General features: G+C 45.0%; 1 protein-coding gene across 1 annotated transcript in view; it reads left to right on the top strand.

The window, feature by feature from the left end:
• LOC126210094 (G patch domain-containing protein 2) overlaps positions 1-27030 on the top strand; it is a 192288-nt gene that overhangs the window by 94527 nt on the left and 70731 nt on the right. Inside the window, exon 3 of the mRNA XM_049939226.1 lies at positions 25867-25961. Within this exon, the coding sequence (XP_049795183.1) occupies positions 25867-25961 (95 nt within the window). The remainder of the gene's footprint in view (positions 1-25866; positions 25962-27030) is intronic.

Genomic DNA, 27030 nt, shown 5'->3' with positions numbered 1-27030 from the left:
TTACAGGTAACACCGTGTGTTGTATTTCATACGCAACCGCTTCGTTGCTACATCTTTAGATCCATCTATGATTGTGGGTAATTATGTTGATACCGGCAAATCCTTATATCCATCAGATATTTCTGTAGACGGTCAGAAACATCGGCGTCCTCTAAACGGTAGCTTCTTATCCCGTGTGGAATGTACGGTGGCAGTACATCAACCTGTTGTGTATGAATAAAACCAGTAAATACTGCAGACAGCGTTATCTGTTCTACATGTAACACACAACACCTGTTGTCCCAGTAGCCATCAGAAAATGAATGCACGAGGATGGTACGTTCGTTTCTTCACAGATGACCTGTCATTGTCGTTTTCCGCACACGACAGATGGGTGAATTAAGAGCCACAGCATTTCAAAGCACAAATCTTCTGTATTCAATTCTATTTCTGTGCGTCTTCTAGCTTTAGCAGGTCGAAATGTTGTCCGGTCAAAGATCGTTTCCTAGTAAGCAGGTCCGTCAGACCTACGAGAGGTGATTATGATGACAGTGTGGCCGTTTTTATCGCGGACGAATACCAGTGAATTGGACATAAAACAAAGAAGGCGCGGTGACGGTAAGTCAGATGATGATAATGGTAGAGGTGGTAAAGGGGGTGCGGGTTACCATCTGATCTCATGCGATGATTATTTTCTATCCGTGAAGCGAAACTTCAGTTCTTGACGGCAGACTGAACAAGAGTTAAACTTCTTTTTTGCAACAGTCGCATTTTTATTACCGTTCACAAACGAGTTTCGACGGTTTTCACTCTCAGCGTCAGGTCGATACGGTGGTTTGCACGTTTGTTGCTGCCTCTAGTGTGCTGGGAGTATTACTTCGAAGTTGATGTGTTTCGTCTATACAGTGCTTTTCTTAGACTACCACCCCGGAGTGCAATGAGACGCCTCCCCTACCTCCTCCCCCAGCCAACGTATGACTAAATTTAGCACCTAACCAAACTGTATAATGAAAGACTTTTCGTGGAACACCTTTGTTTTTAAAATGATGAAAGATGAATGATATTGTGTGTGTGTGTGTGTGTTTGTGTGTGTGTGTGTGTGTGTGTGTGTGTGTGTGTGAGTGTGTGTTTTTAGAAGGAATGACGAAGGAATTCGTGGTGCATCGCAAATGCTACCCACAACTCCTTCTCAGATAAGAAAGCTAACTACCCATAGTGAGGGCAGGCGCATGTTACAAAACATACTTCCCCTGCATTACTCCTCTCCATTGCGACACTTGCTTGCCCAGCACACTGCAACCCCATTTAAAATTAAATAGGTTCAGGTTACAGTTTGTAAATCACTTGATTGCTGCAGTCCTTATTTCTTAAGTGGCATAAATTGGACGGCTTCAGGGTATTAATGCTTTGTGTCTAACAACTCTAATATTAAATATTAAGAATAATAGTAACACGGTGTACAGTACTACAGGAGCCCTTTTGTAATTACTGCTGTTATACTGTCAATTCATTTGAGTCTCGAAGTAACTACTGTAATGAAGCACATTCTGGACTATCGCAGTTACTATCTACAACTTGGAGAAGAAATTTTCTTCAGATATTTAACATTTGTTACGTATATGTCTTATCAGCGCTGTATGAGACAAGAAGAACCCGTGAAGAAATTTCTGAAGAACCTGTAACGTCCACTGCATTAATGCTAATAATTGAGAAAAAGTAATAATTATAACTTACATAATCGATATTATTAGAGTATTACGAAATAGTGATAGTAATAATGATCTTTTGAAAAGAATTTAGTTTCGTGAGACAGATTCAAACGTTTAGGTTTTACCCCTCAGAAAATTTCGTTTTACTCCTCAGGGGGTAATTACCCCCAGGTTGGTAACCACTGGTCTATAATACTTTTACGGTCTCGCCGAAAAGACATGAACACACGACATTGCTTACGTAGTCTTCATACAAGTGGACAAGTTTCACTCTCGACTAAGTTACGTGAGGGGAAATACACGATGATGTTACCGGACGGAACATCGATTCTCAGAGCTGTAGATGTGTTTCCCTGACAAAAATCTCTTGCAGATTTATGGGACGTATACTGTGCTCGCATATCATAACTGAAGACGGAATGTAATACATAAGAGGCGAATAAAAAAGTTTCCGTTCGTAGGCCGTAAGCCCAGATCGGTATGCCAGTCAGGCAAAATCAGTGTCCCACCGACGCACCGGCTTGAAGACAGCCTTCTGGTAAGATACAGTGTCCTGCTACGTGAAGGAGTCCGTAACAACCCGCTGCACACCCTCGTCTGACAGGAATCTTCTACCTTTCAAGGCTTTTTTAACCAACTGTAGGCGAGACAATCTCATGGGGAGAGATTAAGACTGTAGGGCGGGTGACGCAGTGTCTGTCACTTCAGTATGCGGAACTCTGTGTGCTACGACATTTGCGATGTGGGGGCGACGTGTTATCGTGAAGCAGCAGTTCTTCTTGCCGCACTTCCGCCGCACGCTTCGCCTTCATTGCACGCTGGAATTTCTCCAGCGTTGCGCAGTACCGTTCCCCAGTGAAGGAGATATCGGGTCCCTTGACATCAATAAGCAGTGGCCACCGGTGAGCATCGCCCTTTCCAGCAGATGGCTGGCTCTCGGACCCACATTCCACAACGTTGTTTTTCATTAAGCATGCTGCTCCATACACATTCTTCTTTCTCCGATGGGTGTCTACGGGTGTTTGTCCTTCTGCACCCAAGAAAAGAATAACAGGACGTTGGTCGTGTTTCAGCGCATTTGCTTGTAACGTCGCCATCGTCCACGTTTCCTCGCACGTCGGAAAGACACGACTGCCCGCAGGCTGGAACTTTTGTTTCCCCGCAACGGAGTCGCGCCGCGTTGCATATACTCTACAACAACGCCCTCAGATGGGAACTATTTGGTCGCCCTTTCCCGGCGTCCCATGTGTGCTAGCTCCGTTTCGTTGTTGTGCTCGCCTGGTCAAGTAACCTCCTAAATGAGTTGTGGCCGGGCTTGCGGTGAGAGTAGTTTTCCCAGTTACCTAGTGACAGTAGTTGTCCGCAACATGTGTTGTGGAAAAGGTTCTTAATCTCCTGGCAGGGGACACCACCATACACAAGCTCTGTGAGCAGGAGAAGGAAATGGCCAATGACAGTGGCTACAGTCCGACCCTGACTGACTGAAAGGCGTACGTGGTAAATAATCTTGAACTCCCAGAGTCACCGAGCGAGGTGGTGCAGTGGTTGGCACACTCGACTCGTATTCAGGAGGACCACGGTTCAAATTCCCGTCCGGCCATGCTGATTCAAGTTTCCCGTGATTTCCCCAAACGGGTGGGGTCTCCGAGGCCCGCTTCCGATTTTTATCCAGAATTTCCTGTCGCTCCGTACTTTCCGCGCCCAAGTTGGTGCCTCCCGTAGTTCCCCTCCTATCCAGGAGAATGGCGTCCCGCAGGGCTCTATATTGAGTGAATCACTATTTTTAGTGGCCATTAACGATATAGGGCCGTCCGTCCCACCCTCTCTGTGTGCAGACGACTTCTGCATTTCGTACTGCTCCACCAGCACTGGTGATGCTGAGCGGCTCCTACAGGGAGCCATCCACAAGGCGCAGTCATGGGCTCTCGCCTACAGCTTCCAGTTTTCGGCCGCTAAGTCGTGTGTCATGCATTTCTGTCGGCGTCGTACCGTCCATCCGGAACCAGAACTTTACCTTCATGACGATCCACTCACCGTAGTGGAGACATATCGATTCTTGGGACTGATTCTCGACGCACGATTGACATGGCTACCTCACCTTCGTCAGCTTAAGCGGAAGTGCTGCCCTCCCCTACCTGAGCAACACCATTTGGGGTGCAGATCGCTCTACTTCGCTGCAGGTCTACAGAGTCCTTGTTCAATCCCACCTTGACTACGGGAGTCTGGTTTATGGTTCGGCGGTGCCCCCAGCGTTCCGTGTACTCGACCCAGTGTACCACTGTGGCGTTCGCCTAGTGACGGGGGCTTTTAGGACGAGTCCACTGACCAGTGTCCTGGTTGAGGCCGGAGTCCCTCCATTGCGGATCCGACGTGCACAACTGCTCGCCAGTCACGTTGCACACATTCGTAGTTCTCCTGAGCTTCTGAATTACTGTCTCCTTTTTCCACCCGCCGCATTTCATCTCCCGCATCGGCGGCCCATGTCAGGGCTAACAATTGCAGTTCACGTGCGATCCCTTCTCTCTGAACTGGAGTCCTTCCCTTTACCACCTCCCATCCAGGTCCGTCCGCATACACCTCCATGGTGTACACCTAGGCCGCAGATTCGTCTGGACCTTTAGCATGACCCTAAGGACTCAGTTACTCCTGCTGCTCTCCGCTGTCACTTCCTTTAGATTCATGACGTGTTCCGATGGCTGATGCTCATGTTGGCTTCGCCTACGTCCACAGAGGCCATTTTGAACAGCATTCCTTGCCCGATGGCTGCAACGTATTCACTGTAGAGCTGGTGGCCATCTCTCGTGCACTTCAGTCTATCCGTTCATGCCCTGGGGAACCGTTTCCTCTGTGTAATGACTCCTTGAGCAGCCTATAAGCTATCGACTAGTGCTACCCTCGCCAGCCTTTGGTAGCATCCATCCAGGAGTCCATCTATGCCCTGGACCGGTCCCGTCCCGTCCTTCAGTGGTGTTTGTGGGGACCCCACGACACGTAGGCATCCCAGGCAACGAACTTGCCGGCTGCCTGGCCAAACAGGCTACGCGGAAACCGCTTCTGAAGATGGGCATCTCTGAACCTCACCTGCGATCTGACTTACGCCGTAGGGTTTTTCGGCTTTGGGAGTCGGAATGGCATAACAGTACACACAACAAACTGCTTGTCATTAAGGGCCTCTCGCAGGGAATCAGCTGTCCTCTGCCGGCTCCGCATTGGCCACGCTTGGGCGACCCACGGTTGCCTCCTGCGCCGTGAAGACCCGCCTGAGTGTCGGTGTGGCGCCCGGTTGACAGTGGCCCATGTTCTGGTGCACTGTCCCACTTTGACTGCCCTGCGACGAAATCCTGGGTTACCGGACTCGTTATCATTGATTTTAGAAGACAACGCCTCATCAGCTGATTCGGTTTTACGTTTCATCTGTGAGGGTTTTATCATTCGATCTGAGTTTTAGCGTATATCCTTTGTCCTTGTGTGTCCTCCACCCTAATGCTTCTAGGGTGGAGGTTTTAATGTTTTTGTTTTTTTTATTCTCATGGCGAGCCAGCCATGGTAGTCTGCTTTGTTATTTTGATCTCTTCATCCCGTTTCTTGTGTTTCTGTGGTTTTCTTGTCCCATTTTGTCCACTTACATGTTTGTTGCCCTTCATCGTTCGTGTTTTTCCTTTCATTCCGTTTTGAGTTCAGTCTCCTTTGTTTTATTCTCACACTTGTGGCATTGTTTTATTCGGAACAAAGGACTGATGACCTCGTAGTTTCGTCCCTTTCCCCATCTTTTAATCCAACCAACCAAGATTTCGGCGTTTTAACCGTTGTCAAGCGCAAGTTGAAATGTCACAAAATGTCTTAGCTGACTAAATGACAGAAGCAAGATATGTACCAGTATAACGACTGATTGGTTGAATATGGTTCTGTTTATACGCACACATACACTTCAACAGCATTCTAGAACTGGTCGCACGAGTGATTTGTAAGCAGCCTCCTTTGTAGGCTGATAGTTCCTCCCCAGCATTCTACCAATAAACCGAAGTCTACCACCTGTTTTACCCACGACTCAGCCCATGTGATCATTCCATTTCATATCCCTAAAAAGTGTTACACTCATATATTCATATAAGTTGGCAGATTCTAGCTGTGACTCACTGATACCCTGTATTGTAGTCATAGGATACTATGTTTTTTCGTTTTCCGAAATGCACAGTTTTACATTTCTGAACATTTAAAGCAAGCTGCCAATCATTGTACCACTTCGAAATCTTATCGAGGTCTCACTGAGTATTTGTACAGCTTCGTCCAGACTGTACTTCGTTATAAATAACTGCACATCTGCAAAAAGCCTTATTTTAGTGTTAATACTGTCGACATGGCCATTAATATACAACACGAACGGTAAGGGTACCAACACACTTCCCTAGGGCACATCCGAGGTGACTTCTGCAACTGATCGTGAGATTCCATCCAAAATAACGTGTTGCGTCCTCCATACCAAAATGTACTCGATCTAGTCACAAATTTCACTTCATGCCCCATACGATCGTACTTTTGGCAATAAGCGTAGGTGTGGGACTGAGTCATATGCTTTTCGGAAATCAAAAGATGCTGCATCTACCTGGTTACTTTGATCCAAAGCACGCGAGAAAAGTGCGAGTTGGATTTCATATGATCGATGTTTTCAGAATACTTGCTGGTTGGCATTGAGGAGGTAATTCTGTTCAAGATACCTGATTCAGAAGAAACTGCAACATTCATTCTGTGAAAACTAGACTGAAACGTTATGCATTGGGATTACACTTTCTTAAGCGTTGCACAGAAAAGTGCGCGCTATCGAGAGCCGCTTTTTTTATTTCAAAGGGCTTCGAGCAGAAGTGAAAAAACTCCGTGGTAACCACAAGCATTCAGATCCAAGTTTAAGGGTTTCTTTGTGTTACACTCCGTTTCTGTACAAGAGTTTATCGCAGTAGAAGTGACCTTTTTTTCTTTTGTGTGTGTGTTTAATTATTGGTAGCATGCCTTATTAATTCGTTACTTCTTTGTTTAGAAATTTTCTAATCAGCATTTCTGTACTGACTACTTCTATGGCTCGCATTGTTTTGTCGAAACTTATCAAAAAATAAATGCTCGTACATATGCGGAATGATGTGATATCGTTTCAATACACGATCGGCTTTCAATCACTGGAATAGTTCACGACCTTAAAGTACGAGGTGCATTCAAGTTCTAAGGCCTCCGATTTTTTTCTAATTAGCTACTCACCCGAAATCGATGAAACTGGCGTTACTTCTCGACGTAATCGCCCTGCAGACGTACACATTTTTCACAACGCTGACGCCATGATTCCATGGCAGCGACGAAGGCTTCTTTAGGAGTCTGTTTTGACCACTGGAAAATCGCTGAGGCAGTAGCAGCACGGCTGGTGAATGTGTGGCCACGGAGAGTGTCTTTCATTGTTGGAAAAAGCCAAAAGTCACTAGGAGCCAGGTCAGGTGAGTAGGGAGCATGAGGAATCACTTCAAAGTTGTTATCACGAAGAAACCGTTACGTAACGTTAGCTCGATGTGCGGGTGCGTTGTCTTGGTGAAACAGCACACGCGCAGCCCTTCCCGGACGTTTTTGTTGCAGTGCAGGAAGGAATTTGTTCTTCAAAACATTTTCGTAGGATGCACCTGTTACCGTAGTGCCCTTTGGAACGCAGTGGGTAAGGATTACGCCCTCGCTGTCCCAGAACATGGACACCATAATTTTTTCAGCACTGACGGTTACCCGAAATTTTTTTGGTGGCGGTGAATCTGTGTGCTTCCATTGAGCTGACTGGCGCTTTGTTTCTGGATTGAAAAATGGCATCCACGTCTCGTCCATTGTCACAACCGACGAAAAGAAAGTCCCATTCGTGCTGTCGTTGCGCGTCAACATTGCTCGGCAACATGCCACACGGGCAGCCGTGTGGTCGTCCGTCAGCATTCGTGGCACCCACCTGGATGACACTTTTCGCATTTTCAGGTCGTCATGCAGGATTGTGTGCACAGAACCCACAGAAATGCCAACTCTGGAGGCGATCTGTTCAACAGTCATTCGGCGTTCCCCCAAAACAATTCTCTCCACTTTCTCGATCATGTCGTCAGACCGGCTTGTGCGAGCCCAAGGTTGTTTCGGTTTGTTGTCATACGATGTTCTGCCTTCATTAAACTGTCGCACCCACGAACGCACTTTCGACACATCCATAACTCCATCACCACATGTCTCCTTCAACTGTCGATGAATTTCAATTGGTTTCACACCACGCAAATTCAGAAAACGAATGATTGCACGCTGTTCAAGTAAGGAAAACGTCGCCATTTTTAAGTATTTAAAACAGTTCTCATTCTCGCCGCTGGCGGTAAAATTGCATCTGCCGTACGGTGCTGCCATCTCTGGGACGTATTGACAATGAACGCGGCCTCATTTTAAAACAATGTGCATGTTTCTATCTCTTTCCAGTCTGGAGAAGAAAAATCGGAGGCCTTAGAACTTGAATGCACCTCGTATGTAGAAGTTTCTGGAACTAGCGATTTAAGATGGAATGAAGTCATACATTTAACCGTGGGGGCAGGTAGGTGCCACACCTCGATGTATTGAAAGTATTTTTGGGAACTTTAACTCACGCACCAACGAAGTCGCTGAAAAGTGTCTCCTTCGGCCCGTTCTTGTGTACTGTTAGCCGTTGTGGGTCACAACTGTAGTTGGAGCGGTTAAAACAAGGCATTGTTTTCACAGAAATCCGACAACCCACGTTCTGACACAATCTATGAAAGATTCTACATCCTCAAGCTCAAATGAATCCAGACAGCTATTAGTGGACATTAATATGGCGTGTGTCCACCCTTCGCCTTGGCTCCTTAGATGCTGCCCACTCGTCCTCAAGAGCCGAAACCAAGTATGGTAGTGATGCTGGACTCTTGGGTCTGCAGCAAAATCGATGCTATGACTGATCCCAAAGGTGTTCCATCGCGTTCAGGTCTGGTCCTGGGTGGGCCAGTCCATTTCAGGAAAGTTGTTGTCCATAACCCATTATTGCCTCACTTATACTGCTTTATGACAGGGTGCATTGTCATGAGCGACAGTCAGTCATTGTCTCCGAACTTTTACTCTACTGTACACAGTACATAACGCCGTAAAAAGTGTCCATATGCTTCCGCATTTAATATTTTCGTAAGCACAGTGAGAAGAACACACCCTAGCCACGAGAAACACCCCCTTATCGTAACACCACATCCTGCGTACTTCAGTCTTCACACCACATATAATGCCAGATAATGGTCTCCAGAATTCGCCAAACCGAGACCCTTCCACTGAACTGCAGCAGGGTATGGCGTAATTAATTACTCGAAATCACTCGTTTCCAGTCATCCAGCCGAGCGAAGTAGCGCAGTGGTTAGCCCACTGGATTCACATTCGGGAGGACGACGGTTCGAACGCGCGTCCGGCTATCCTGATTTGTGTTTTCCGTGATTTCCCTAAATCGCGTCAGGCAAATACTGGGATGGTTCCTTTAAAAGGGCACGACCGACATTCTTCCCTAATCCGATGGGACCGATGACCTCGCTATTTGGTCCACTCCACCACATCAACCAACCAGTGATCCAGTGTCCAAGGGCGTCTTTCTTTACACCACATGAGGCTTTGACTACAGAAATGCTACTCGACCATGCGCGCCATCGTTAATAATTCCGTACGCACAGTGCCAGCTACACTGCTGGTGCGATTTTTTACAGTGTGCCTCACCAGTGCTCGAGGATAGTTATTCGTCAGTACATGAGATACGCATGGTCTTGGTTTGGCTACGGTTGTTCGTTCGCGTTATCAGTTAGCGATCACATGAGGAACAGTCAACTTGGGCAACTTTAGAAGGTTAGATGTCCCTGACGGATGTCTCACCCACCGTCAGCAGTCCACTTTCGGAGTCGCTGAGCTCTCCTGATCGATCCATTTGCTGTCACTGCTTTCCTACAGGCGACACGTGCCACCGATGTGGAACACAGTTGTCTCGTTACAACATATTCTAGTTAGGCGTGTACTATTTGATGACCTGATTGCGGACCTGGGTGTCCCAGAGGACGTGCCCTCTTGTTTTAACCGTTTATGAGACGAACGCGGTTCTTGATTTTAAAATTTGGCAGACGTCAGAACTTGTTCCAGGTATGTTGGACGTGAGACTTTAATGTGTCAGACTGGGTCGATCACCCGTTGCTGCTAAATAGCCACCCAGCGACAGTTGTCAGTCCCATTTCAACTCTGTTCTTCCTGGTCTATTTTCTGTCCAACTTTTATGGTTGGTTTTTTAATAGCTATCGCAATGTCAGGGTTGTGTTTTCAGTATTTTTGTGAGGATACAATTTGGTTTTAAAATGCGTTATTTTTAATAGCTTTTCGCCACCTTCGTCTGTATTTCAAGCAAGGGTGTTGATGAGCTTGCCGATTAGCACCCAAAACCAGTGTCATGATGTCCATCCAGACGACACAGTACCGCCCCCCTCCTCTTATTGTGGCGTGACCGCCCATCTTGAAATCTTAGTGTGACGTTCCTCATTACACAGGTGTGTCCGGATACATTTGGTCAGATAGTTTACGTCTCACATAATGACCTCGACGCGAAAATGAGACACATTCTGACTCCTACTGAGGGGTGCCGACAATCTTTCTTCCTGCATATCATCGTCGAATGGAACGCAGAAGAGGTGAATGATGATGTGTCTAGTACAAATGTAGATACGGTGGAAAAGGTGCAGGTTGGCTGTAGAATGATAAAAGGTGCGTAGTTAATATGCACTCTGTTTGTCTGCTATGAGAATTGTTATCTGCACCCCCTTTCTCTGCCTGAAACCGAAGTTATGTTCCACAAACCCACACACTTTTGGGATTTCCGTCAGTGTTAGAAGGTTCTTGCTAGCGGGTGGCCCGTATTAGTGACAGGAGAAGCCGACCTTTTAACTGTATAGAGGAATTCCTTTGCGGCGCAGGTAGGGATTCACCGGTTGTGTTCCCTGCCTGGACAATGGGGTGCCAGGAACAGGGACTGCCTTGTCTCTTCTTGGCGCGTATCACAAAAGACGCGACGCCTCTGGTATGCCCCAGCCATTCTTGTTTGTGCGGCACAGCAGTACGATTGTACGCAGGAATTCAAGTTTTTACAAACACGGTATCTAAAGTAAAATTACTTGAAACGACTTCCAGTCCATTCAAAATTGTGCCGCCAGGAGTCAGACAAGGAGACATTTTGTAATCACTATTATTCAGTTGTGTACTGGAAAAAGTTATAAGAGAGTGTAAAAGAGGAAGAAAAACAGAAAGTTAATGACTACATAAACCTGTGCAGATCGATGGAACAATAAATAATTCGGCCTCGCTGCGGATGATCGCGTAATTATAGATGCAGTCTGACAGACAGCAGAGTAAAGACTATAACTTGTGAAGGAAATAGCTGAAAAGTCAGGTCTACAAATGTCGTTTGAAAAGAAGGTATACGCGAAAATGAAAGTAACTCGCCTAGAATTTTAAACACAATGTACGCCAACATCAAGAGAGCTGATAGCTGTAAATACCAGGGTGAAATATAAACACAAAATCTTGTATGTAGTTCAGTTCTTTGATCAGCATCGATCGTGAAAGAAAATCAGACTTCTCCCTCCTAGTGTGTAAAGGAGGGCTTTTCATGAAGATAAAATTGTAAAACTTGCGAAGAAGTCAACCCTCTGATGACGGGTTCATTTCAAAAAAACTTGGGGTGGTTGCAGTACTTCCTACAGTGTAGTTTACGGAAACACTGCTCCGTTCTGGGACCAAAGTGGATAAATTAATAAACGTAAAAGGTGAAAAATAGCGATTAAAATGAGAACTGAAAAAAAAAAAAAATGAAAAGCGTATGCGTCAAAGCGAGAAGTGTGTACAACATAACAAAATAATGTGCTATTGAAGATGTTAAATTAGTGTACCATAATACACTTGCAAAATCAGATTCCTGTAAGGGTCGGAAACACTACTTTTATCTGATTGCAAAACGGCATTAGAATTGTCTAAGATAGAAAGAAAAACTTTACGAGAAATACGAGGTGCAATCAAGAACAAAGATGACAATTGCGATTTAATACCAAACAAGGAAATATATTCATTCTGTCCTAAAATTGCAGATGAGATCAGTGAGAGACATGTTACACCATATGAACGTGTAGAGAGAATGAGGAAAGACAGATTAACCAAGATCTAAAGAAAGAAAGGTGGTGGGTGGGTGGGTGGGTGGGTGGGGGGGGGGGGAGGCAAGAGAAAAAGTGCTTAGAAGAAATACGGATTGAACAAGAGACCTTACTTAAGAGACAAATTCAGCCTAGAAGTCAACAAATCCAATAGTTTTCACGAAGATAAAACAAACACAAAATCAATAAGGCTTCTTCGCCATTCATAACTCAGTTCGTTTTTTAAACGTCAGACAGCCACAGAATTATTCTACGTCACGCTACGATAGTGCCACAACTGTTGAATCGGTGGTGTTGTCAGCAATGAGACAAAGAGCACAGTCACCACGTAGTGCTCCAAATGGTGCCGACAGGTAACGATGAGGTTTTGTTCGTACACCACCGACAGACAGTCTGTGTTGGCCGAGGACATCCTGTGCTTCCATGATTGCTTTGTGACGTGAGAATTGCATAAATAGAGTTCGTTTTGTTACTGTTATGAACATTAATCGTAAAAATCATTCATCGATGCAGAATTTTTTCAAGGAAGCGGGTGATAATACTGTCAGTGTAAGTGTACCTTCTTCTGTAGAGAATATAAACATTCAGGGAATACGACTAATTTAAGAGAACACTTAAAAAAAAGCATGGTGAAAAACTATAGTGTCTATTGTTTTATATACCTGCCCAAAACAGTGGGGTTTATCGATATATTGACAGTTTTAATTATTACTATCGCTACTGTCTGATGTTTAAATTGTTGATGTTTGTGAGTGTTTTAACAGTAGTGAGGGCAGCCCCAACTGGAGACAAAGCAGTCCTGGTGTTTGGCGCTGTGTTTTAAGAAGAAAAAGAAGAAAACAATATGCTTATCCAGGAAATGGCATAAAGTGATATTTACCCATGAATATCTGTTAAATGAAATGTTACTCTCAGGGCCAGATGATTACATCAACTTTCATCAAAAGGACATTGAAATCTATAAAAACTTGATAAAGACTCTCGTTAAGGTGCAAACTTATTTGTTAGATTCGCTACGAGTGGGTCAACAAAACCGTACACCTACTAAGAAAGCTTGTCAATTTAACCGTAAAGTTTGAAGCAGACGCTTCTCGTGTAGGGTGTTTTTTGGGACCAGCGGGAATAGCTACAAATGCAGATAAATTTTTTGTGACATTGACTCTGGCACTGTGTTTGAAAAACAAGAAGAAGAAGAAGAAGAAGAAGAAGACGCTTGGCCAGGTAATTGTAGAGAGATGTTCAAAATGGTTCAAATGGCTCTGAGCACTATGCGACTTAACTTCTGAGGTCATCAGTCGTCTGGAACTTAGAACTAATTAAACCTAACTAACCTAAGGACATCACACACATACATGCCCGAGGCAGGATTCGAACCTGCGACCGTAGTGGCCGTTCGGCTCCACACTGTAGCGCCTAGAATCGCACGGCCACTCCGGCCGGGTAAAGAGAGATGTGCACATGAAAACCTGTTAATGGAAACGTTACACTCAGAACCTGATGATTACATCAACTTTCTGCGGATGGATAGTTTAATAACTTGTATAGAGTTACTTCGCCCTCACATTGAAAAAGAAGACACAAGTATGCGAAAATTTATTCTCTACTTCTTGGTCCTCTTATGACGGTTCATTAAAATATCACAGCCTGGAAACATATAGCCCACATCGTCCATAGACGAACCAGAGAAGTTAGATATCTTTTATTTCCTTGCAATCCCCCTTATATGTAATGCTTAAAATACTGATTTTGTTCATAACCTCTTCTTGCGTAATGTATGGCCGGGAAAGATGTAATACCTCGACGATTTTGGTAATTGTCAGCTCTATTTCGTTTTTATCTTTTATCCTAGTTTCCATGGTTGTAGAAACTCACCATACAGTTAGCTAAATTGTAATAAAACAATTTTTCGCTATACATATGCGCCGAAACATCGACACAAACAACGCCCGCTATCTTGTCAGACTTTCCGTCAATCAAAAGTAATGGCAAACATGTCAAACAAAATTTATGCTTGACGCACACGTCAAACACTCATTCAAAAAGCATAGCGATGGTAGGCAATGAAACCCTCGTAACTCCATTTTGTTAAATTTTACAAGAGAAGCAAAAACTGTTTCTTAAAAAATATGTAAAATGATACAGATGATGTTGCTACATGTGAAACTAGATCAGATCAGAGAAATTCGTGTACTTTCAAATCTCTCGTTGATAATGGATTACTGGTTACTGGATGTAAGAGGTTTGTACAGGCAGATGGAGTTAAGAGGTGTTTCATTGAAGAGGTGTTTCATTGCCTACCATCCGATAATTAAGTTCGACAACATGTGTGATCTTTTGCGGTATCCTTACATAACACTATATTGATTGTAAAGACACGCAAGTGGCGTCCAATAGAAGGACTTGCAACCAGGCTGGTCAATAATGCCATACCACGACTTCCAACAAAACTGTTTTAGGCACAAGTGCCCTCAAAAGAAGCGTGGGTGCTAAATTTCTGTTATTGTCCTGTAGTGATCAGTAGCAGAACTTTAGTACAAGTGTTAAGACGTGATATTCTTTTGTTCATAAAATTGCTATGCATCACTGTCACTTTTGACAGATCAGGCGTGTGACAGCTGGAAGTGCGTAGCGATGATTACGTTACAGATATGCTGCTGGTAGACAGCAAAAAATGACGTAGGCCGGCGTGCAGCCAGCGAGCACGTGGCGCTCGAGAAAGACGTGCCATTGGATGTTGTGTGGGCCTTCACCATTCGACTCGACGGAAAGCCCGCCTTCTTTGACTACACTACTTCACTGTAGCCGCTACTCATTCTCGTGATGTTCCGTCAAGGTCCCCTCAGGGGACTCAGCATTTCTTTGCTGGGTACGGGCTTGGCGAACCCGGGATCCCCGAGCTGTGGACTGGTGTGCGCTGCCAGTCCTCTGACACCGTAAGCTCTGGGCATGCTTCAGCGACCACCGTGTGGCGCAACGGTGGAACGTTGTGTGTCGCAGGGACCGGGGATCTTGGCTTGATTGCCTGGATCGCGAGGATGGTACGTACCTCTATAAAAAACCCCTCAATCTTAAGGTGTGCTGCGCGCCGATAAGATGCATGGCTGTTGAGGTGGAACAGTCGCTAGCGGGCGACCTCTGAGGAACCTGCCGCACCTCAGTTGTATAAGGCTTACCCAGGCATGCGGGGCTCTGTCTGGGCTGACGTTTCGTTCCCTAGCTGCTCGTGGGACGCACATGGCAACCACGTATTTTCCTTCACCAACTTCGCAATCAGTCAAGCGCATGAGGGAGGCTAGTCCTCCAGATATGCAGATGGAAAAGAGTAACAGGGCTCTTGGAGTCGTCAATGACAATGTTTTCATCGTGATTAAGAGGAAGGAGGGCTCATTTGAAAAAGTGTCTCCTTTCTACATGCATAAAGGTTTAGAAGGACTCGCAGGTACACTGAAATCTATCAAACGCCTGCGGAATGGTACCCTGTTAGTTGAGACTACTAGGGCAAAGCAAGTGGAGCTGCTTCGAAAGTCAACCAAGTTAGGCGAGTATGATATTACTGTCGAGTTGCACAATTCCCTCAACTCCAGTAAAGGCGTTGTCACCTGCCGTGATTTAATGGATATCGCTGTCGACGAGCTGAAGCAAGAATGGGCAACACAGGGGATTGTAGACGTGGAACAAAGGACACGTAGGAATAATGGAGTTATTGAGAAATCTGCCACCTTCATTGTGACTTTCAATTCGCCTGTCTTACCTGACTACGTTGTGGCTGGTTTCCTCCGACTTAGGGTTCGGCCTTATATACCTAAACCTATGCGCTGTTTCAAATGTCAGCGATTTGGCCATACGACAATGAGTTGTGGGGGTGAACCAACCTGCGGTATATGTGACAAGGCAGCTCATGAAGCTGGGACCAACTGCACATCTCCAGCGCTGTGTATCAACTGCTCTGGGAGCCATCCCGTCTGGAGCAGGGACTGCCCCGTCTTTGCGGAAGAACGAAAAATTCAGGAGATCAAGGTGACAAAGAGGCTACCTTATGTGGAAGCCAAAAAAGAGTATAGGGCTACAAAACCCCCTGTCTTTGCCACATCCTATGCCTCCTTGGTGCACAACCGTGCGTCGCAAGTAGACGCTTCGACGCAGACCATGTCCAGCGTCGCAGTATCTTCCACCAATACCTGTCCCTGCGTTTGTACCTGCCAGAGCACTCCCACTAACGATATAGCTATTCAGGCTGCTCCGCCTGCACCAACCGCTATTGCTGAGACAGCTCCAGTGAAGCCTTCGAAGGCCCTCCAGAAACAGAGTGCCTCTCCACTTCCCCCATCCCCGACTTCCACAAAGAAATCGGGACCAGGGAAAGGGGCACGGCGTTTGACGTCAAACCTGCCAAAGGCGCCATCGGATGTCGTCATGGCATCCCTGACTGATGAGGAGGAAATCGTCATGGATTTTGATACCTCTTCCCCAGAACCTGGCAGCCCCTCTGCTGCCACTCGCTCTACAAGTGCCTCACCAGCGCGGCGCAAAGACAGGGGGAAATCTAAACCGAAACGCTGATATGGCTTCCATACTTCAGTGGAATCTGAATGGAGTCAGACCTCGCTTTGCAGAATTGCGGCTGTTAGTACAGGCAAACCCCTTTTGCATCTCTTTGCAAGAGACACATTTTAAAGAGACTGACACGCCTGTACTTCCAGGATATCGCGTGTACAGGAAAGACGACCTGACTGGTAATAGGGCTCAGGGTGGGGTGGCCGTGTTCATTAAGGACACGTTCCACTCCTCACCTGTGACCTTAACCACAACGCTCCAAGCGGTTGCAGCTCGGATCCTGGCCCAGGTTGATGTCACAGTGTGCTCCCTGTATCTACCACCCGCTGAGCACATTGACAGTGAAGCCCTCGCACGGCTCATTGATCAGCTACCCCGACCCTTTCTCATTTTAGGAGACTTTAATGCTCATAATGCATTACGGGGTTCCAACAAAACCTGCCCCAGTGGCCAGATGATTGAGCAGTTGATCAGGACTTCCGACATCATACTGCTGAACACAGGTCAGGCCACGCATTTTAGCACCGCTTCAGATTCGTCTTCTGCCATAGACCCCTCTATTTGTTCGCCTGTGCTTGCGGACATTGCTCAGTGGGTCGTAGCCGACGACCTTCATGGCAGCGACCATTATCCTATCTGGCTCCATCTGCCAGTTGAAACGGGTCATGTCGCACAGCCGTCGAAATGGTTGTTCCGGAAGGGAAACTGGACGCTCTACCGGCAGTTGGCTGTTTTTGAACGGTTTGAAGGCGTCCAGGATTGGGTGGATCACATTACGGCGGTGATGCACCATGCCGCTGATGTATCCATACCAAAGTCAAAGGGAACACCTGTGAGGCAGCCTGTCCCTTGGTGGAATGACGACTGTCGTACCGCCATCAGAGACAGACGGGCGGCTTTGAGAAGATTCCGTCGGTGCCCCACTGCTGCGCATCTGACAACTTTCCGAATAGCACGGGCGCGGGCGAGACAAATCGTTAGGGAGAGTAAACGGAGGTCTTGGCGTGAGTTCCTGAACTCCATCAATAGGTCCACATTTTCAAGCAAAGTATGGGAAGCCATTAGGAGGATCTCAAGGCGATACTCTCCACCGCCAATAGCAGCTATACGTGAGCGGGGGTGTCTCCTAACATCTCCAAGAGACATCGCCCGGGCGTTGGCAGAATCTTTTCAAACTATTGCGGCCGATTCTAGCCAGGACCCAGAATTTCTGCGTTATCGGGGTACACAGGAGAGGGCTGGTTTTGATTTCCGTTCAAAGAACGCTGAGGAATACAACCAGCCTTTCTCTTTCTGGGAGTTGGACTCTGCTCTGTCCGTATCTCGGGATACCGCACCTGGTCCAGACCTGATATCGTATAGCATGCTGCAGCAGTTGGATCTTCGATCGAAGGAAGTCCTCCTCCAACTTTTTAATGAAATTTGGAAGACAGGCGACTTTCCTAGTTCGTGGAAAGAATCGATTTTAATTCCCCTTTTAAAACCAGGGAAGGATCAGACCGAACCCAGTAGCTACCGTAGCATTAGTCTCACGAGCTGCGTCGGAAAGACATTTGAAAGGTCAATCGGCGCCTGATGTGGGTTCTCGAATCCAGATCCTTACTTACCCGCTGCCAGTGTGGGTTCAGGAGGTATCATTCCACCCTCGATAACCTGATCCTACTCGAAACAGCGATACAAGATGCTTTCCTCCGTAAGCAACACCTTATCGGGGTTTTCTTCGACCTGGAGAAGGCGTACGATACTACCTGGAGGCATACCATTTTGCGGCAGCTTTATGAGTGGGGTTTCCGTGGGCGTTTACCCACACTCATCCGATCCTTTCTGTCGGACAGATATTTTAAGTATAAGGTTGGGAATGTCCTGTCTGACCGTTTTAAGCAGGAGAACGGTGTCCCTCAAGGAAGTGTCCTCAGTGTGACAGCTTTCGCAATTGCCATCAATAGTATTGCGTCCACAGTACGACGGCCCGTGCAGTGCTCCTTGTTTGTGGACGATTTCTCCATTTTCTGTGCGTCTTCCTCCCTCACAGCTGCTACACGCCAATTACAGCTGACACTCGTGCGATTGGAGGAATGGTCTAAGACCACGGGCTTTAAATTCTCTTTGGAGAAGACCGTTTGTGTAGATTTTAACCGTTCCCGTTCTCTTTTTAATCTCCCTGTTTTAAAACTAGGAGACACTGTTCTCCCCTTTATGGGAAAAGTGAAATATCTCGGGCTTATTTTTGATGAGAAGCTCACATGGTTGCCACACTTAAAGGATCTAAAGGTCCGCTGTTTCAAGGCTTTAAACGTCCTTAAATGCGTCAGTCATAGATCCTGGGGCGCTGACAGGGCACGTCTGCTCCAACTTTATAAGGCCTTTGTGCGACCTCGACTGGAATACGGATGTCAAGCTTATGGCTCTGCCAGACCTTCCTACCTCAAAATGTTGGACGTGATTCACCATGAGGGTATTAGGCTTTCAACGGGGGCTTATCGCACGAGTCCAGTTGCTAGTCTGTGTGTCGAGGCTGGAGAGCCTCCGCTGTCCATTCGGCGTCTTCTCCTCGTAGGACGGCAAGCATACAGGGCCAAGTCCACTCCTCTTTAGTTGGCGTCCAACACCTTTTCACAGCCGGCACTGGAACGTCTCTTCTGCCACCGTCCGAAGGCAACAAAGCCGTTTGGCATCTGTGCAAAGGAGAGTCTCGAGTCAGTACACCTGGAAGGCATTAAGGTACTCCACCAGGGATGGAGTAGGGGATCTCCCTGGCTACTACAAAGGCCAAGATTACTTCTTGATCTGGCTGCTTACAGGAAGTATTGTACCCCGGACCACCTTTTTAAAATTAAACTTACTGAGATTTTAGAACGCCATTCCGATTTTATTACTGTTTACGCGGATGGGTCTAAACAGGGGGATTTTATGGGCTGCTCTGCTGTGTTTCCCGATACTGTCCATCGGATAGGGCTCCCAGAGCAGTTCTCAGTTTACTATGCAGAACTGTTTGCCATTCTGCAAGCATTAGAGCATATGCGCCGACATCGTGGCACGAAATTCATCATCTGCTCCGATTCCCAAAGTGCTCTACACGCTCTTGAACAGATGTACCCAGCAGATCGGATGGTGCAAGAGGTGCAGGACGCACTCCTGCTCTTGCAACAGCAGGGTAAGGATGTAATTTTCTGCTGGGTTCCAGGGCACATAGGGATTCCTGGCAATGAACTTGCAGATGCGGCTGCCAAGGAGGCTTGCTCCATCCCACCTCCTGCTCGCTGTTCCGTCCCCCTGCAGGCCATTACGTCTTTCGTGACTCGGAAGGTCATGCGTTGGTGGAAGGCTCAGTGGCTGGACGTGAGGGATAAGAAGTTGCGAGCGGTGAAGGATTCTGTCCGACCGTGGCTCACCTCCTTCCGCCACCGACGCGCTGAGGAAGTAACCCTTACACTGCTTCGAATAGGACATTGTCCTTTGACACATGGTTTTCTGTTACGTCGTGAGGAGCCACCAACGTGTCAGACATGTGGGACACAGCTGTCGATACGACATATTTTAACTGAGTGTGTTTTATATGCGGGTTTGAGGGACGATTTCAGTTTCCCACCAGACCTACCCTCTCTTTTAACTAATAATGAGGCGAGTGTTGCTAGAGTTTTACGTTTTTGTGTGATGTCTGGCCTTCTTCCCAAAATATTGGGATTGAAGTCTTAATGTGCTGTCCAGTGGTTTGGTCACCCATTATTTGTAAGTGGTCACTCAGCCACCGTTAATTATTTTTCCCTGTTTGTACTGCTATTTTATTTTTTGTTTTATCTCCGTTTTGATGTGCTGTGTCCCATCTTGCAATTTGAACAATACCAATTCTCTCACAATTCGGCTCTGAATTGAACTTTTGGGAACCGGCGCTGATAACCTCGCTGTTGTGCGCCCTAAAACACTAATAATCATCATCATCATCCGTCAAGGTTTCCCGGAAGTGGATGCAGATCATTTACTTCTCTGTGCAGCAGAGCCAAGAAATTATTTGAGAATGGATGGACAGACTTGACCTTTCAGGCAGCCTCTGGTATTTGCCAACAAGATACTAATTTAATAAATGCCATTTCTGCTGAAGATGGCCTCACGGTTAGGTCAAGATTTTGAGCTACAGGTAAAAGCTGCTCCATTTCGCAATATAGTAGCCTACTCGCGTACCGCTGTGTACTATTTGACGCACTGTTCCAGAAAAGCAGGGGCTGTGGCAAGGGGGACGAGGGGGGGGGGCTATGGGGGCTATAGCACCCGCCCTCCCCCATGGAGTATCATATGACACTGGATAAAATGACTTCAGAAATCAGCGAATATATAACTTCAACAGATTCTATCATTTTTTAATATAATTTGTTGCGATATAGGTTGCAATGTATTTCAAACACATTTTAACGAAAGAATAAGAGCGGCAAATAGCTTACTATTTATACCAATAAATATCATTTAACTTAAAATGGGTGTCTTATTATTTATTAATACACATTGGATGTATATTAATGTACGAGTACCACTTACAATAATCAAGGAAGCTAAATATGCTGGGTGTGCCTATCAACACTTACAGTGCTGGCCCCAGACAGAAACTTTAAAATCGTCAGACATCTGGGTCAAATCTTATCATCTTCTCAGGCACACACATTCTGTAGACACTTATTTGACCTGAACTCAAAAACAGTTACCAAAAACTACTTTAATTAACACCAAATTTTACCAGTTTGCCGGTGGAGGACCCCAACTCTCCTTTTGTTAAGCGATATTCCCTTCCTTCAAGCACCCTCTCCTCAAATCCCCCCCCCCTCTCTTCCCCCCCCCCTTTCCACCCCCCGTCATTTGACCACCCCTTGACCGACTTCTAGAATCGCCTCTGCAGAAAAGCATGTGAAGCAATATATAAATAACTTAAGAAGGAATTTATGAAGGTTAGATTATGATTGAAACCGTGTATTTCGGATTGTGTAGTTAGATGCAAGAAGAATTTCTTATTTTAAGTACACCTAGTACGAATAGCAGCGATACGTCGCATGCGTTATCGTCTGCACTGGTTCGCTCGCCTCGACATTCCACACAAGAGCCATTTGCCAAGCGATTTCAATCAGTATTATGAAAGTCACTGTACTGAGAAGTTCTGCTATGGAAAATGAACTGCTATGTTTAGCAACAGTTGCAGCTGATTTGCGTATCTCCACGAAGACTTGTAAAACATACGTAAGATAAACGAGTATTATAGTTAAACTTGTTCTGAAATGCTTTTCTTGGCAACTTCAGGTCACTTTACAGAGAACATTACATTTTCTGCTGACGCCAACTGGAGTGTGTACACCATTTCAGTGTGCCAGTAAAATTCGTTTTACGTTTATTACTCATTTTTTCGTTATTCTTATAATGAAAGTGCAAGTATGTACACGATGTGTAGAGACGTTTTCAATAGCAGCACTACTGATTACCGTAACTCGTGTTATAAATTGTGTTAAGGGCAGGACAACATACGTGTCCTATTATTTGAGAAGTCTTCGGGCCACTCAGATAGATGTGCACCTATTCCATATGCTCGTACCTTAAACAGCCTGCAATGGGGTCACCGTGTCAAATGCTAGAAAAGTGGAATCTGCCTATTGCCCTTGTCCTTCATCCGTAGTTTGCAGTACATCTTATGATAAAAGGGCAAGTTGAGTTTCGCACGAGCGATGATTTCGAAAACAGTGCTGATTCGTGGACATAAGCCTCTCTGTCTCAAGAAAGTTTTATATATTCGAACTAAGAATATGTTAAAGGATTATGCAGCAGCAGACAGACGTTAATTGGTCTGTGACTTTGCGGATCCGTTCTTTTACCCGTTGTATATATTGCAGTCGCCTCCGCATTTTTTATTTTTTTCCAGTCGCTTGGGACTGTGTGCTGGGCGTGAGGTTCATTTTATGCAAGCTAGGTACAGAACCAGTGCCGTGGAGTACTCTTTGTAAAATCGAACTGGAATTCCTGGAGCTCCTAGTGAACTATTCCTCCCGTTGTCAAAACTTATTCATCGGTTAACTTCTCTAACCCTGCCAGAATCACCGGTTAGTTATTCTCCGGTTGGGCGTTATTACGTGATCGTACAATGCGTTTTCTGCGCTATTCCGCGAATAGCACTTAGCAGCTGTCAACCAGGGGCTGAACAACTAGCCCTTAGAAATGTAGCGATCTAGCAGTAATTTTCTGTCAAAATTTCATTTTCTTAGATACACCGAGAAGATAAGATGTAACCTTTCGTACCTGTTATTCCTTTATTTCTCTGGTATTCAGAATCTACAGATTTCGCTAATAATTATAACAATGCTGATAATTCGCGCACCCAATCACCCACAAAACGGCGACTTACGTTCACCCGTTCGGGTTTACTCGGCTCAGCTCATGTAATCCCGTCCCGTTCTGTCTATGGGAAAGTTTCTTTATTTCTAAATGCCACGGGAATTCCCCCGACAGAGACATCATCTACACTATGCACACATCCAAAGATCATAATATAATTCGTTCATAAATCAACTAAGAGTGTTCAAAAATGTTCAAAAACCAACCGAGATGCGTTTGAAAACAATATAAATAATCGGCTTTGTGATGCAAGGGTGTTTTTTTTTTCTTCAAGAATATGAATTTGACTCCTCCTAAATTGCCTCTCGGAGCAGATACTACCCAGTTTTGCGCCCCCCCCCCCCTCCCCCGGCGCCCAGATTCGGGCATGAACCATGCATAATAAATACAGAACAAGTAGTAGCCGTATTGCCACACACCGCTGCTAACAAGGCAGGAAGCCTTATCATGTGCACGAATCACATGCAATCCATCAGATTGCCAGAGGTTTCCATTCGATCAGCGAATGATCTTTGCGGTTTGTCCACACACATACGATCTACGAAGCGATCAGTCAGCTGTGCGACGAATTGTGTGTGGAGCCATTTACAATGCAATACAGGCAAAACATCACCCACAGAAAAAAAAATGCCATTGAACCTCCTCTTTTAACCATCTGTTGCTATTTTAATCCTCTACTCTCTATTAAGTATACGTGAACCTTACTGGTGGCAGAGATAAATGTCCATATACTGGAAACAAGATTAAAGCATTTTTGGGTTTTCGCACTTGTTGTAGACAGATAACCGTCGATTCATTTCCTTTCGAGGAAAATAGCCTGCTAAACGTGACTACGAACTTTTATATATTAAAAAAACTCCGGTAACTATAACCAATCAAAATTCCAAAAGTTTCGTAGCCGATCAAGATTCCAAAAGTCTCGTCGATCTGTGTGTGGTCAGATTCTACAAAATATTATTCATTGTTGGGACGATGACTTCCTCGTTTAATAGCAATTTCAAATAAGTTCAGATTTCATTTCAGGAATCTGTTGCAAGTACATGCAAAAGTGTTTCTGACAGTGGCATGGAAGGCAAATGGTAGTTCATGATGTCGTGATCAGCTGCCACCGCCGTTACACTGTAATAATTTGTTTTCCATATATATTTCTTATTTCGGTATCTGTTGTATCATCTGCAACTGTATTTTTAACTGTGGCTTGCTTTACAGCTCTATTCTTAGAATTAACGTGTTCTGTCTCCACAATACATGAAAGCACTCCATTTTCTGACTTAATTGTTGCTTGCTTTTGCTGGGCCACAATATTACTTGTACCTGTATTGAAATCACTAGAGTCACACAAATTTGAGAAAAACTTAAAGCAGCTGGAAACGCCTTTGGGGAGTAAGGTTTAGGCACTTGCAAATATAGTGTTGCTGTAAACAATTCTTCCACGGAACTAGGGCAGTTGTCAAGCAGATACGTTTTCAGTTTGTGATTGAAGTTAAAATTATCTATTAAATTCTTTACATAACTGCATAGTTGGTCAAAGATTCTTTTTGTAGCTGAATACATTTCTTATTTATTATTATATTTATGAATGTTACTTTTTTTTCTAAATTGTGGTTGATTGTTGGCAATGGATTCAGAAGGGAATAAAGTACTGTGCAGCTGCTGTCAGTCTGCTCAACTGTTTAAAGTGCTGTTTGCAAGAGGTTCTGGAGTGGACACTACATATCATCACAACAAACTTCTCTCAAACACTTTCTTCCTCAGTGATGTGTAAACCCACACTATGATGCCACAATAAATGTGCAAATGAAGAAGGAAAAGTGAGAGAATTTTTCTACACAAACAAAATGTTTTCTATATGTACAAAATCTTACATTACCCATACCACAGATTATACAGAGCTCCAGCATTGAAGTTGAGCTCAGAGTCCACTGCATCCATCAGACTGACCTCACAGTGATTACTGCATCCTAAATAATTTCAGCCACTCACTGTTATGGTTAATTCAGCAAGTTCACAGGGATGTCTTCCTAGTTGTAAAATAGCAACTACTACACCTGTTGTTATCACATAATTCATGTGTCTCACTACCTTATTTTAAGTTATAAATCCATTTGGGTAACATGTTGAACTGTGGTAAGACAGCTGCCATGATATTCAAACTTATTCAGTGGCAATTATTCAGTCAATAGTGTGACTACGTTTCGTGGCTGTATTGCAAAGGATTTTATTTGTGTAACTGTATCAAGAAGTCGAAATTGTTTTGAGGATGATGAGAGGAAATATCTGCTTTTTACCTCCCTGACTGAATCACTACAGTGTTTGGCTAAAATTATTTAGGATGCAATATTAAATATGTAGGTCAGTTTGAAGGATGCAATGGAAACTTAAGTCTTTAGCTATCACTGCAGTGGATGGAATATTATTTTTGATTACTCTGCTTCTGATGTTACTGTTATCCAAAGTTCTTCAGGCTGTAATAAAAGCTAGAGAAGCTGGAAAGTGTTAGTCGTGTTTCAGCTTTAAATCTACCTGCATTGTAAGACTTGTTTCTTTTGCCTACCACAGCAACAGGATAAACTGAACTTCCATTGTGTCATTCACAAGGTAATCGAAGACCTCAAAAAAGGAACGTGGCTTTTAGAATGGCGAGAAATTGTTTTGTGCATCATTTGAACATAGGAAAAGACTAGGTAGTTAGAAAGGCAGTTTCTCGTGAAAGAAGTACGTTTGAATCGACATCAGTGTGTAAAATTTTAAATGTGTGTCTATTCATGAAAATAATGTCATTATGTTTCTTCTAAACAACAGGACATATAAAAACAATGGGGTACTTTTTGTGGATTCTAGATATTCAGTGCGCTTTAACATTACCGTCATGTCATCTGTTAGTATAAGTAAAATTGGTTTTTATTTCATTTATGTCTCATCTCATTCACAGTATGATATATTATTCTGTGACTTTGTGAGAGATTTATAGTGATATAAAATTATTATATTTTTTCTTTCAAGAATGCGCTTGGCAAATAGGTGATTGTGTTTCTCTTTTCCAGCTGCAGCAACCAATCACAAGACGCAGAGCGATGACTCGACAAGCAGTGTGGACCCAGCATTTTCCCGGGACCGTGGCATGTCTAGTCTTCATCAGGTAAGAGTGTGTGTGTGTGTGTGTGTGTGTGTGTGTGTGTGTGTGTGTGTGTGAGAGAGAGTGAGAGAGAGAGAGAGAGAGAGAGAGAGAGAGAGAGAGAGAGAGAAACTGAAAGTGAAGCACCCAGAAGGGGAGGAAGAGATATGAAATTCACCAGGTGAAGAGGGTAAGTGATGTTAGTTGAGTCATAGCGACATGTGGCAAGTGTCGATGAGCGTTGTTGTGTTGTAAAATGATATCACAAGACTTTTACATGAGAAGTAACACAAGAGGACCCCGGATGTCTGAGACACAGTTCCCTCAGTCACTGCCAGATTTTGACGTGCAGTCATGCCTGATGGCTCAAAGCGACACACTAAGTTAACACTTCGGTGCCCCTCCAAAACAATGGAAAAATTGGACCTGTCTCCAAGTTTATCACCGTACTCACCGAGGAGGGTTATCGGGGATAGTGCAAATCGTGATTTACCGCCAAACACAGTGTGGCTCTGGTCATTAAAAGTCTGTGTTTCATGATTGTGACACCAGTTCGAGTAAAATTGTTTGTGTTGTGGGGTTACTAGCAGCTTATACATGGGGCCGTAATCCGTAGTCTGGCTGCTGTTAGTCTCAACCAATAGTTGGGATGAAATACAGTGTTGCAGGGAGTCCATTACTTGTTCTCAGATGCCAGGCACAGATGTGGAGGGAATATGATGTGCTCAGTCCACAATGAGATGTCCCTCCTTCGATGTGGTCAGACACAGTCGACTGGAGCCTCGACGGTGAGAATGCCTGCCGTGATTTTCTGATGCGGGCTGACGTTGGGACAGTTACATCTGAATGCCCCACAAATCTGGGTATTGCACAATTTGACCAGCCGACCAAATGGATACCCACAATATGGCTCCTTTTAGACTGTCAGGTACTGATGATGCAGTCTTACAAGTGTATGTGGCACCTCCGTGTCCTTCACGGTGATGTCCCAGTATGCGATGCTGTTCATGCCCCTTACGTGCATACTTTTGTGACCCACTGCCTTGATCAGCACCAAAGTGTTATAGAAGCACACTGCAAACTTAGGTGGCAA

Source organism: Schistocerca nitens, chromosome 10, assembly GCF_023898315.1.
Source record: "Schistocerca nitens isolate TAMUIC-IGC-003100 chromosome 10, iqSchNite1.1, whole genome shotgun sequence".
Lineage (NCBI taxonomy): Eukaryota > Metazoa > Arthropoda > Insecta > Orthoptera > Acrididae > Schistocerca > Schistocerca nitens.
This window is presented reverse-complemented; position numbering and strand designations above follow the sequence as displayed.